At 40.2% G+C, this 14,450-nt stretch overlaps 1 protein-coding gene and 1 long non-coding RNA gene across 3 annotated transcripts in view; one reads left to right on the top strand and one right to left on the bottom strand.

Moving 5' to 3' along the window:
* The window catches only part of LOC105000352, a 15,491-nt gene extending 1,048 nt beyond the window's left edge, over window positions 1-14,443 (top strand). Inside the window, exons 2-3 of the long non-coding RNA XR_826724.1 lie at window positions 13,160-13,201; window positions 13,855-14,443. This is a non-coding gene — a long non-coding RNA (uncharacterized LOC105000352). The remainder of the gene's footprint in view (window positions 1-13,159; window positions 13,202-13,854) is intronic.
* API5 (apoptosis inhibitor 5) overlaps window positions 8,235-14,450 on the bottom strand; it is a 28,147-nt gene continuing 21,931 nt past the window's right edge. The window contains exon 14 of one of the 2 annotated variants that reach the window (XM_010856170.1): window positions 8,235-10,380. In XM_010856170.1, the coding sequence (XP_010854472.1) occupies window positions 10,358-10,380 (23 nt within the window). In that variant the 3' untranslated portion in view covers window positions 8,235-10,357. Of the gene's footprint in view, window positions 10,386-14,450 lie in introns of both variants that reach the window. The other variant, XM_010856161.1, reaches the window with a different exon arrangement.

A 14,450-nucleotide genomic window follows, 5' to 3' on the forward strand; every position in this document is an offset into this window, starting at 1 on the left:
TCCCAGCATCAGGGTCTTTTCAAATGAGTCAGCTCTTCCCATCAGGTGGCCAGAGTATTGGAGTTTCAGCTTCAGCATCAGCCCTTCCAATGAACACCCAGGACTGATTTCCTTTAGGATGGACTGGTTGGATCTCCTTGCAGTCCAAGGGACTCTCAAGAGTCTTCTCCAACACCACAGTTCAAAAGCATCAATTCTTCCGTGCTCAGCTTTCTCCATGGTCCAACTCTCACATCCATACACGACCACTGGAAAAACCATAGCCTTGACTACACAGACCTTTGTTGGTAAAGTAATGTCTCTGCTTTTTAATATGCTATCTAGGTTGGTCATAACCGTCCTTCCAAGGAGTAAGCGTCTTTTAATTTCATGGCTGCAGTCACCATCTGCAGTGACTTTGGGGCCCCCCCAAAAATAAAGTCAGCCACTGTTTGCACTGTTTCCCCATCTATTTGCCATGAAGTGATGGGACCGGATGCCATGATCTTAGTTTTCTGAATGACACCTATCAGCTCATCTAAATTCGGACTGGCCAGATTTTGGGAGCTTAATAGCTCCACATGTCTAGTGGCTACCTTACTGAACATCATGGGTGTAGATCTGGAGACTGGCAGCACTGGCATCACCTGGGAGCTTATTAAAAAAGCACATTCTTGGCTCTTATCTATGTCTCCAGCAGGTTTTCCCCTTTAACATGAACCCCACATGACTGGTATGTACATAAAAGTTTGAGAAGCACTTCCTTCTAGTGAACCAAACTGTGGGCCAAGCGGACTACCCTGATTCCAGTATTCTTTCCTGGAGAATCCCACGTGGACAGAGGAGCCTGGCGGGCTACAGTCCGTGGGGTCGCACAGAGTCAGACACGATTTAGCAACTGAACAACAACAAGGATCACTGGGGAGTCATCTTAGAATTCTGCCTGTCGCAGGTTCTGACTGCCAAGTCCCACTCCTCTAGTCTTACTGAACTATGTTTTGAGTGTCACAGCAACCCTTAGAAGTGCTTTTGCTCATCTTATTTCCTGCCTTTAGGAACAAGATGAGCAAAAAGCAACTTTCCTTGCTCTTTAAAAGAAAAATATATATATATATATTATTTAAGGTACAGCTTAAATCCTGAATTGTAGAAAAAAATCTCTCTACTGCTATTTGCTTCCTCTGAATTCTGTAACACTAATGCGACAATATCAGGTTTCTTTGTGATACTACTTTGTACATTTTGAACAGCTAAACTCTTGAGTAGTTCTTCCTTCAACCAGCTAGACTGGAAGTATCTGGGGGCAGTATAGGAAATGTGTTTTTATTTTTATCTTCTATAAAGGTTGATACTTAAGTGGTTAGTTTATTTCATTTTTGTACTCCCCAAAAGGTAGCTTTCCCATTTTATGTGAAGAAAACAATGAAAAATTCTAACTCAAATAAAACTGTTGCTGCCAGTTTTTGACATCAAATAGATCACTTGTGTGCATGCTCAGTCGCTCCAGTCATATCCAACTCTTGGGACCCCATGAACTGCAGCCCACCAGGCTCCCCTGTCCGTGGGACTCTCTAAGCAAGAATACTAGAGTGGGTTGCCATGCCTTCCTCCAGGGGATCTTCCCAACCCAGGGATTAAACCCTCCTCTTTTACGTCTCCTGCATTGGCAGGGGGATTCTTTACCACTAGCGCCACCTGGGAAGCCCAGATCACTTGTTACCCTTCTTTTTATTCTAAGACCTGATATTTCTTTTTCCATTTTAAGTACATATTTGTTCTTTATGGTTAGATAAAACCTTTGGAAATATAAGATGGTAGTTATCAAAGTTGCTAATAATCTGTAAATTGTGATTCAATTCTTAGTTGAACAAATGATAGGAAAGCTCATCAGATCAGATCAGTCGCTCAGTCGTGTCCGACTCTTTGCGACCCCATGAATCGCAGCACACCAGGCCTCCCTGTCCAAAAGCTCATAACTGCATGTAATTTGGCCTTTCAACATAAAATATTTTAGCAAATATGCCCTTTGTCACTATCATAAATTATAGACTTTTTAAGCTGAGACTTGAACAATGGTAAAATGATCTTGCTGAATTATTCATTTCCTCCCTGGGGCCACTTTATCTGAATGTTGCAAAGGATCTGTACTTTTTTATTTCTTAGAGAAAATACTTAAGATATAAATATTCCTGAGAGAGTTATTATAACACCCTGGTTTAAATTCTGCTGATTATCTTTTGCTTCATGGTGAACCAACGTAAATCTTTGTGGCATAAATTTTAAGCTTTAGACCATGATTTATTATATTTCATAGTTTGTTTGGCTGGACTCAGCTGGTAGTTCTGCTCCTCCTGCTGTTAGTTGGGGGTCACTCATAAGGCTGCATTCAGCTGGGACCTCGGCTGGGACTGGAATGTTCCCCAATGCCTCCACTCATGTCTAGTGCTCACCTGGAATAACTGAAATGGCTAGGGTTGTCCGGGCCTCTGTCTCTCAGTCCCAGTAGTTACAGAGATTTCTTACATGGTGGCTCAAGGCTCCTAAAGAGTGAAGTAGAAGCTCCTTGAGGGCCAGGCCCAGAATTGGCAAAGGGTCACTTCTGTATTCTATTGATCAAAAAAGGTAACAAGGCTAGCCCAGATTTAAGGGGAAATGGAAATAGACTCATCTTGATAGGTGAAGCAGCATGTTTGGTTAGGAATAGAAGGAACTATTGGCAGCCTGCTACTGCTGCTGCTAAGTCGCTTGTCGTATCCGACTCTGTGCGACCCCAGAGACGGCAGCCCACCAGGCTCCCCCATCCCTGGGATTCTCCAGGCAAGAACACTGGAGTGGGTTGCCATTTCCTTCTCCAATGCATGAATGTGAAAAGTGAAAGTGAAGTCTCTGTCGTTTCCGACTCTTGGCGACTCCATGGACTGCAGCAGTGTAATTAATTCCTTTAGTGATTTTGAATTGGTGGGGGTTGAAAGGGTGAATTTCTGTACTAGGAAGGGAGGCTAGTCACAGAGGAAGGGCTATATAGGTATATCTCCCAACAGCTGTATGCAAAGTGAAGAAGAGTTTCAACAGGGAGACAGAGGATACCTAAGTAGTAATTTCACTAGAAATTATGAAATACAGTAATTTCATTTAGAAATAGTTTGTCAGTAGCTTGTCAGGGAGTCTGAAGCACGAGGACTACTTTGGATGAGACCAAGTGTCAAATCAGCTCTGGATTCTAACTCACAGTGACACCAGGGCTGCTCTGAGCGTATTATGATTGTCAGCCTCAAAAGAATTTTCCTGATGCAAACATAAAAAATCGCACAGAAAACCCCCAAATGCCGAAAAGACAGCGTATGGAATAGGAGAAAATATTTGCAAATGTGTGACAGTGATGGGACAGACAAGGGCTTAATTTCCAAAATATATAAACAACTCATACAACTCAACAACAAAAAAACAAACAACCCAATCAAAAAATGGGCAGAAGACCTTAACGGACATTTCTCCACAGAAGACACGTGGATGGCCAGTAGGCATGTGAAAAGATGCTCTACAGCACTGATTATCAGATAAACGCAAATCAGAACTACAGTGGGGTACCACCTCACACCAACAGAATGGCTGCCATTAAAATGCCTACAAATACCAAATGCTGGAGAGGGTATGGAGAAAAGGAAACCCTCCTACACTGTTGGTGGGAATATAAGTTGGTACAGCTACTAGGGAAAACAGTATGGAGTTCAGATAACTAAAAACAGGATTTTTTTAATGCTATGATCTAGCAATCCCTCTCCTGGGAATATACCTGGACAAAACTATAATTCAAAAAGATACATGCCTCCCCACCCCATGGCAACACTGTTCACAATAGCCAAAACATGGCAACAACCTAAATGTGCGTCAACATATGAATGGATAAAGAAGATGTGGTGTATATATATACACATACAGTGGAATGCCACTCAGCCATGAAAAGAACAAAACAATGCCATTTGCAGTAGTAACATGGAGACAACTAGAGATTATCATACTAAGTTGTCAGTAGAAGAAAGATAAATACCATAAATACCATACAATATTACTTACGTATGGAATCTAAAATATGGCACAAAAGAACTTATATTCAAAACAGAAACAGACTCAGCGACACAGAGAACAGACTTGTAGTTGCCAGAGGGGTGGCGGGGAGGGAGAGGGCTGGACTGAGAGTTTGGGGTTGGTAGATGCAAACCATTACATTCAGAATGGATAAACAACAAGGTCCTAATATATAGCACAGAGAACTATACTCAGTATCCTGTGGTAAACCATAATGGAAAAGAATATTAAAAAAAGAGTGTATATATATAACTGAGTCACTTTGCTGTATAGCAGAGATAGGCACAACATTGTAAATCAACTACAGTTTAAAATAAAGAATTTTCTTGATACAGACTTACCAGCCATTAATTTACCCAAATTCTTGGAGCTGTTAATACATTTGGGAACGAGAGTTTCTGTGGAGTGATTGTATTGTGACTGTTCAGTCTCTAAGTAACTAAAGGTCATATCCACCCCCACCCCCAGTTTTTACTCCTTCACATACACCCAACTTTCAGTGTTCTGACTTGAATCTGGACAGTGATTGAATCTGGGCTTCCTTGGTAGCTCAGTTGGTAAAGAACCCACCTGTAAATGCAGGAGGCCCAGGTTTGATTCCTGGGTTGGGAAGGTCCCCTAGAGAAGGGATAGGCTACCCACTCCAGTATTCTTCGGCTTCCCTTGTGGCTTAGCTGGTAAAGAATCCGCCTGCAATGAGGGAGACCTGGATTCAATCCCTGGGTTGGGAAGATCCCCTGGAGGAGGGCATAGCAACCCCCTCCAGTATTCTTGCCTGGAGAATCCACATGGACAGAAGAGCCTGGCAGCTCCAGTCCAGTTCCAGTTCAGTCACTCAGTTTTGTCCGACTCTTTGTGACCCCATGAACTGCAGCACACCAGGCCTCCTTGTCCATCACCAACTCCCGGAGTCCACCCAAACCCATGTCCATTTAGTCTGAGATGCCATCCAACCATCTCATCCTCTGTCGTCCTCTTCTCCTCCTGCCCTCAGTCCTTCCCAGCATCAGGGTCTTTTCAAATGAGTCAGCTCTTCCCATCAAGTGGCCAAAGTATTGGAGTTTCAGCTTCAAAATCAGTCCTACCAAGGAACACCCAGGACTGATCTCCTTTAGCATGGACAGGTTGGATCTCCTTGCAGTCCAAAGGACTCTCAAGAGTCTTGTCCAACACCACAGTTCAAAAGCATCAATTCTTCGGGGCTCAGCTTGCTTTATAGTCCAACTCTCACATCCATACATGACTACTGGAAAAACCATAGCCTTAACTAGATGGACCTTTGTTGACAAAGTAATGTCTCTGCTTTTTAATATGCTGTCTAGGTTGGTCATAACTTTCCTTCCAAGGAGTAAGCATCTTTTAATTTCATGGCTGCAATTACCATCTGCAGTGATTTTGGAGCCCAGAAAAATAAAGTCAGCCACCGTTTCCACTGTTTCTCCATCTATTTGCCATGAAGTGATGGGACCAGATGCCATGATCTTCATTTTCTGAACGTTGAGCTTTAAGCCAACTTTTTCACTCTCCTCTTTCATCAAGAGGCTCTTCAGTTCCTCTTCACTTTCTGCCATAAGCATGGTGTCATCTGCATATCTGAGGTTATTGATATTTCTCCCGACAATCTTGATTCCAGCTTGTGCTTCCTCCAGCCCAGCATTTCTCCTGATGTACTTTCCATGTAAGTTAAATAAGCAGGGTGATAATATACAGACTTGACGTACTCCTTTTCCTATTTGGAACCAGTCTGTTTTCATGGGGTTGCAAAGAGTCGGATACGACTGAATGACTAAGCACATGATTAAATTCAAGTTAATTCTATTCAAACCATTTAGTGAGTTTGTGCCCTTTGATCTTATCCATCACTATAGCATACTAAGTTTTAGTTTTTTCTTCTAGAAATACCATTCCCTCTTTTATTTGCTTTTCTTGGTTCCAATTCTACTTAACATTATTTCTTGAACACAAATTGCAACTGTATGTAGTAGTCTATCTTGGCTTTGTCTCGTCTTGTTTCAATTATCATCTATGATGAACAGAATTTTACTTGATTTTATTTGTGGCTATATTAGTTTTAAACATACAACTTCTAGGAATAAGTCTAGAGTTTCTTAGGGTTTTGATAGAATTCATTTGTCTAAGTTTTAGCTTCTGTCACACTTGCTAGAATTAAATCCCACTTGCTGTTTTCTACATGTCAGAAGAGAAAATAGGAAGGATAGTGAGCTGAGGGAGCACCCAGGGGCCCTGCACCCAGCTTGGGCAGAAAGGCTTCCCATGGGGAGTGAAATCTCGTCTGACCTGAAAAAGGAATGTTAGCCTGGTGAGTGCAGGAGGGAGAATCAGGGAACAAAGGTTTTCCAGACAGAGGTGCCTGCCCAGTATCAGAAAGAGCCCCTTGAGTTACTGAAAGTAGTTCACCACAGATGAGTTTAGGAATTCTGGGATTATGAAGCTAAGCACTGGTATTCTTAAGGCCAGGTGTTCTGCATGTTTTATTGCCTCTATTTCAAATGCCCTTCCTTGAAATCTCCACTAGGCTGGCTCCAAATCATCATCTAGGACTCAGCTCAAATGAGTTCCACAAACTTTTTCTAACCATTTCTATGCTAGCTCTTAGAGACATTCACCTTAAATGCTTCAGGGTCCTCATGAGGCTTCTCTCTGAAATCAGCTTATCAGGCTCTGCATAACAGGATGTAAACTCCATGCAAATTTGCCTATCTTGTTCACCACTATATCCTCAGGATAAAACACTGCCTTCAAGTTACTACTTACTGAATGCTTCAGTTCAGTTCAGTTCAGTCGCTCAGTTGTGTCCGACTCTTTGCGACCCCATGACTCGCAGCATGCCAGGCCTCCCTGTCCATCACCAACTCCCGGAGTTCACTCAGACTCATGTCCATCGAGTCAGTGATGCCATCCAGCCATCTCATCCTCTGTCGTCCCCTTCTCCTCCTGCCCTCAATCCCTCCCAGCATCAGTCTTTTCCAGTGAGTCAACTCTTTGCATGAGGTGGCCAAAGTACTGGAGTTTCAGCTTTAGCATCATTCCTTCCAAAGAAATCCCAGGGCTGATCTCCTTCAGAATGGACTGGTTGGATCTCCTTGCAGTCCAAGGGACTCTCAAGAGTCTTCTCCAACACCTTACTATGTACCAAACATTGTTTTCAGTGCTTTCAGTTATCAGTTAACAAAACGTAAAAACCCTAACCTTTGTGGCATTCTAGCTACGTTGTATTTTACCATGGGGAGACACTAAAAATACAGTATATTTTAAATTATATAATTTTGTTAGAAGTTGGCAAATGGTCCAGAGCACATAGAGTAGGTAAGTGGATTCTGGAGTCTTGGCAGGAAACAAAGCAGGCGTTGTGCTATTAAACAGGATTCTTTGAGATGACCTTTGAGGAGTTGAAGCGGTGGAGTTAGGCAGATATGACTAGAAGGAACAGCTAGTGCAGATTGCAAGGTAAGTGTGTGTCTTTGCCTAGCCTGCATGAAGCTACTGGACAGAGTGGTGGAGGATAAGAGTAGCAGCTGAGGTCAGAAACTTTTGATTTTTATTCTAAAATGAGGAAGGAGTCATGGAACATCTTCAAGTAGAAGAGTGGATGTTTCTTTGTTGCTGTGTTTAGAGCAAGCTATAGAGTCAAGTGTAATAGCTTGGAAATCAATCAGGAGGCTATCGTGAAACTCCAGGCAAGAAAGGATGGACATAGACATTTGGCAGTCCTCAGCACGTAGATGGTATTAGAACCATAGGAATGGATGTGATCACTGAGCGAATTTAGGTAGCTTGTACTGATCCCTCCTTGGTGCTTTTTAACAAAGGCTGGAAAATCTTTTTAATAAAGTCTGGTAGTCAAATCAAGAAGTTGCTTTACATACTGAGGGAAGAAATTATTCCATTATGATCTGTCAAGTATCTGATGTTTTGCTTTGATAGAAACAACCCAGTTCTTTTTTCAGAAGGTTATTAGCTTCTAAAAATAAACCCCAAAGGCTGAAGATTAAAGATAACTGGCAATACTGAATTCTTTGAGAAGAGCAGTATTTTGTCCATTTTTGTATTTTCATGGTCTGACAAACTGTTTGGCACATGAGAAGCAAGAAATGTTAATGAATATCAAGAAACTGAAGTTACCATAATGATAACACAAGACACAAAACAAAATTACAAAAGGAAATTTATTTCAAAAGCATAGGGGAACATTTACATTTGAACAAAGTGATAAACAGGTGTCTTGCAAAAGAAAAAAATCCATGGCATGAAGTTTTTCGTTCAAATTTTTAAAGCAAAAATAACCTAAGGTGTGCACTATTGCTTTAGGAAAGGGAAGGGGAACAATGAGGCGGTAAGGGAAGGAACACAGTCAACTTAATATCAAACTTTAGAAAGTAAAGTCACTTTTTAGCTCTGAGTTTACAAATATTAAAAAGAAAAAGAGGAAAAATTATACTTAATGTTCAAATTTATATAAATGTAGTCCCCAAACAGCTTCTGTACTTGAAATGGCTTTAGGCCACTGGCTGATCTGACTCTAAGGTCCAGACTACCTGGTCACAGTTGTCAAATGGCAATTCCACGTTCCTATATCTGTTCAGATTCCAAGGGAGCTTAAGTCCAGCTCATAGTCTTTTGGAATGTTTAGAGATTATTGCCACCACTCCATAGTCAAGCTGACCAACTTCTTTTGCTCACTTGTATCATTCTAGTCTTCAAAAAACATTTTCTCCAGAAACATGTGCAGTAATTCTAACAAAGGGTTGTTGTTTTTTTTTTTTTTTTTGTCTATTCCCCCAATATAGAGGTAACAGTAATGAAGACACCTGCATTGGAATCACAAACTATTCCTCAAAAAATAGGTCAAACTACTAGAAAATGTCATTCAGGCATTAGAGTTGAATAACAAACCTGGGGAGGGAAGATTAATTGTGGAACAAAAATATATGAAACATTCAAATGCAGAGCAAAGGGCCTATGCTACTAAAAATGCCCATGACAATTAAACACTCCACAAACCCCCCATCTGTTGTTTTAACCTAGATTCTATTGACTACCTTATACAATAATTTTGATTAATAACCTGAGAAGTTAAGATCTTGAAAGTGGCAAAAGCAAACTGCGAGAGCACCCCTTACTTACTGGTGTATTACATTCCCAAGTCACTCTTCCTGGGCTGCCCTGCTTATCAAATCCCCAAATTCTAAAGTACTCTATTTCATCCTGCAGAAACCTGTATGTACATCAGACTCAGTATTTGGGCTGTATTTCTCCAACAGGGATCTCAACTTTATCTTTGAAAATGCAGCCTTTGTTTATTTTTAGTTTTAAATAACAATAATCATGTAAGTGCAACTGACTCAAAAGCCCTCACTACTGGGAGGAAAACCTAAATAACAAGTGAATAATGAATTCAGCCTCAAGAGGATAATCACCGTGTCAAAGACTACCCGTTCCTGGAATTAAAAAAAAAAAAAAAAATTACTTATGTTGTATAGTCAAGTTCCACAGCATGCATATATGTATATACACACACACACAGATATATGCTCATGTATGTATGTATATTATACATACACATTTCTAGGCAAATAGTAAGATCCCATATTCAAAAGTTTATATCACAACATATGGAGAAGAGTTAAGTAAGCAGTGCAAAGCAACTTACTTCTTCCTAAAAATGTCAAGTCATTTCTACATTTTAAGAAAGTTGATTAAGTATTTTTGTTTTTCTGACACGCAGGAATACTGTACCATTGCCTAGCAGCTTTATTAAATAACCATGAAAATAAATGTTAAGTCTGACCATTACTCTTCTCCATATGTTGGCGTGGGGGAGACAGAGGGGACAGGAAAGTCAGGAACCTTTCAGCACTGATGATCTTTACCAGTTATCAGAAATGGACTGAATTTTATTACAGTTTAGATCTGAATAGCTCTCAATAACAAATTATCAAGATGTTTAAAAGATTCACAATGTGAAGTCTGAATAATGACGATATTGCAAAAACAAGTAAAGATTGCAGACAAAGCATCCAAAAATATCGCTGTGGTTTTTACCTTGGACACAACCATGGTTTGTTACAAAAGTAGATCATACATACAAAGGTATAAAGAACAGTAAGTTTTTAGCTGAAGGCAGCAGTCTTTTTAAAGGGACACCCCCGGCAATCCAATGAGTAGTAGAATTAAGTATATAAGCTCATGACAATGCTGAAGAATGTGACTTCTCATTCAGTAGAGTCTTCCCCGACTACGATTTCCTCGTGCTCCCCAACCTCGGCCACCTCTACTTCCCCTGAAGGCTCCTCTCTGCTCTACGAAAAAGCGAACAAGGGTTTAGGTCTTGTTCAGGACTTCACGGGACAGCACACACAGAAGAAATGTAGCTGGAAGCTCTGAATGTAGCAGTAGGCTCTGTAAAAACAGTATGGTATTCTGCGAGCACATCTACAAGTTCAAATCTTTACATAAAACCAGGGCATCATATATGCCAAAGCGCATTAAATCAAGGTACCAAATACATTCATAGTATATACTCAATTAAATGTACCCCATTAAAGATATTTCAAGGTGACAATGTTAATGATAACTACATTTAGTTCTTTATTGTGGTGCCTATCACAAAGATAACTAATGAAACTATAAACGTGTCTATATTTAATATGGATTAAAGCTATAGGCCTTCAAAAGTTAGCGTCATATATGTAAAATATCTTAAACTACCACTGATCAATTCTGAAAAGTTAGGCTAGAGTGAAAAATGTACCTTTCAAATGCAATGAAAAGGTAATCTGTTTGGGTCACCACATTGAAAAATAACGTTACAATTTCTGACAGCTTTTCTCACTGCTTTGTCAGCTACGTATGAGCTGCTCAGAGTGCTGCCAAAAAGGTTGTTATGTATATGTTACAGTGTTTGGGTTAGTGATGTAAATTAAGCATATCTCTTGCTGAAAAATCAAGTCACTTGGATCATATGGTAGAATGAGTCCTTGATTTACTCGTCAGTCTGTTTCACAGGTCCAGAGGAGTCTTTCCAGTGAAGAAAACTGATTGACCTTATCAGCAAGGCTGGACCTTTCATCATACACAAATGAGTAGGAGTCTCAAACTTCTAATTCCAGAGACCCAGTCTCCTCATTGGAACCTTCAAACTTCCTCACTGCAGGAATCTTGTTAGGAGCAATAAAAAGAACCCGCTGTTGCCATTTTTGATCCATAATGTTGGAGGCTTGAAAAATTCCTATCCAGTCAGTACTGCAATCCATTTTTTGCCATTATGGCTAGAATTATGTTACTGTTTTTGGGTGATGCTTTATTTTTTCTCTCCAGAAACTGAGTTAGAAAACTAACTAGACCTTTCCCCAGCTTAACCAATATTTACCTGTCAACAGAATGGAATCTGATTCAAAGTCACCTCTCACGTCATGATACATTTTTCTAAATTGATTGGTATGCCAACTATTTAAATGAAACCATCATGACCTATCATATTCAAAAAATCACTTTAATGATCTTTTTAATGGTTTCAAGCTTAAACTAATACAGCTACTAGTTAAAATTATACTTTAAAAAATTATTTTAATATTCAAAAAAGGTAAAAGTTGAAGGACACAAGTCACAAAATATAGAATTAGTACTTGTGGGTTACCAGGGAACTCTGTTCCACAGGAAGGAGAACTAAACATGGGTATGTGCAAATACTTTGATTGAAAATGCACCAGGAAGCTGGACTACGTTATGGGAACAAACACCTTTTGATAAAGAAAATAATAGAGACAATGGTTAGTAAAGTGCAAAACTTTGATAAGGAAAAAAGTCTATGCCTACATGGACTCAAAGACCAATTACAAATTCTGGCTCCTTCTCTGCATGGAACTAGCTCAGGCCCATGACACTGGCACAGTCTATTTTCTTTGCAGCAGGCTTGGTCACTGTAGTAAGACAGTGATATAATAAAATTGAGTTTGGCTGACATAGAAAAGTAGAATTTCAATGATTAAATATGGGTAATAAAGTCTAAGTATTAAAGACTCAACACAAAACATTTTTCTCCCTCTGTCCTGGCACAACACTGACATCGCAGGAAAAAAAACCCAACACTGTTTCTCTTTCCTCCTGACCCACTGTCAGTTCCCTAAGGAAAGGACATTAAAAAGGTAGAAAAATTTGAGGTAGATAGGTCAACTAATTTTCATCTGTAATACTGAGAACTGTTTTCTGCTGAATGGGTGAAAGAAATCCAAGAAAACTCTTCAAATTGTTTCTGTGAGAATACTTATAACCTGATACATCTCAACTCCCCCAAATAAAAATACTAGCAGAAATTTGGTTCCTACTTTCCAATAAGAACAATCAGAGTTTAGTTTGCTTTGTAACTCAATTTATGACAAGCACTCCGATTACAAGGTTGCTCCTGTAGGAGTATTAAAGTACAGGAACACCAGACACAAAAGGCAGTTAACAGGCGTGTTTGTTGTTCTGTTACTTTGCTGACTAAGGAACAACTGAAGCTGTAAGTGACTCCTGGATTTTTTCCTTGGCCTTGCTGTGTGGCTTATGGGATCTTATTTCCCTGACCAGGGATTGAACCCCAGGCCCTCAGTGTGAGGTCGAAGTTCTAACCACAGGATGACCAGGAAATTCCCTGATTTTTGTCTTCGGTAAAACTGCTCCCCTCCGCCCCACCCATATTGATAATTAAAAAAATCACATACAACCTAAGGCTTTGCATTTTTCAAATCTCTTTTCCACATGCATTACATCATCTGATTCTAAGGCAGGCAGTGAATGTCACAGTGCAGAATACTCATGGAAATTCAGAGTAACTGACATGCCTAAGTGAAAATAAATACAATTCTCTATATATTTCCATAGTTGATTACATTCATCTAAATCAAATGAAGATGGTATCTGAGAGAACAGCTGATGTTAAGAAAGGTTTTGATAAATACCACATTAAGTCATACAAGTGACAGAGGACAGACAATATTTAGTGCAATGGAGTAACAGAATCTTTTCCATTTACAAAATGCTATCATTAATATTTTTTGAAGTTTTTAAGCTCTCTGCTATCCCTATTTTTCAGATAAGACAAGAAGCCAAGAGAGGCATGTTTGCCTATTATTATGTAAGTAAGAGTTCAGTGATCTTTTCTACACTAAAGTTGCCTCAGAGAGTCTGATTGGAGTTTAAGGGTTTATTTCACAATCTGAAATTGCCTTTTCATAATCTTTTTACTTGGATATTGGAGGAATTTTGCTTTGCTATTTTAAGAAGGCATTTGCTGCTGCTGCTGCTAAGTCGCGTCAGTCGTGTCTGACTCTGTGCGACCCCATAGATGGCAGCCCAACAGGCTCCCCCGTCCCTGGGATTCTCCAGCCAAGAACACTGGAGTGGTTTGCCGTTTCCTTCTCCAATGCATGAAAGTGAAAAGAGAAAGTGAAGTCTCTCAGTCGTGTCCGACTGTTCTCGACCCCATGGACTGCAGCCTACCAGGCTCCTCCATCCGTGGGATTCCCCAGGGAAGAATACTGGAGTGGGGTGCCACTGCCTTCTTCATAGCAGGCATTTACTTAATGTCAAATGATCTCATCCTGGAAACAATTATAGGGAGTATATGCTTCAGAATGTACTTTTTTGGGGAATAATTACTGTAGAATAATTCTGATTGGTAACCAAGACCAATCACAAGTATGCTTGGTTCTGGATATTAAACTTTGTCTTCTTAAGCAAGATTAAGGATCTGAGTCAGTGATATTTATGTTCATTCTTCTTTATAAGCCAATGAGACAAACCACTTCTGATTCAACAGCCCTGGGAGAGACTGGACTGGTGAGAAGTCGACAGGAGGACTGCACTCTGGGCAGTGGAGGAGACTGCAAGAGGACACATCTTTGCTAGACGGTGCTTCACCGTCTGACTCTACCTCCCAGGACTCCTCCTTCTGAAGTAGTACAGAAAACGGGAGGGCAAGCAGTAGGCTGACGAGGTCCAAGAAGAATCATTAATACCACATCTGCCAGGGACTCTATCTGTCCCTGAGGGAGAATGGACAACATTTCTTGCTTTGAAGCTAAAACAGGGAAAATCAGGAATGGATGGTTCATGTCATCTTCCTTCCTTTTTTTTTTTTCCTATTGGCATCTCTGAATACAATTTTCAGGTTCTTGGTGTTACATGCTCAGCTCAGTGAACCCACAAGGGTGAGTTAGAAAGGAATAGGATAAGGTGTTTTCCCAGCAGTTCAAGTTCCCCAAGCTAATGCAAAAAAAGTACCCTGAAAGAGCTATGATACTCTTCAATTATACTTAAAATCAAGCACAACACAGTTTCTGCCTAATCTCTCATATTTCTTGTACCCAAACGGAAACGCTCAC

This window comes from Bison bison, unplaced genomic scaffold, assembly GCF_000754665.1.
Source record: "Bison bison bison isolate TAMUID 2011002044 unplaced genomic scaffold, Bison_UMD1.0 scf7180017854252, whole genome shotgun sequence".
Classification (NCBI taxonomy): Eukaryota; Metazoa; Chordata; class Mammalia; order Artiodactyla; family Bovidae; genus Bison; species Bison bison.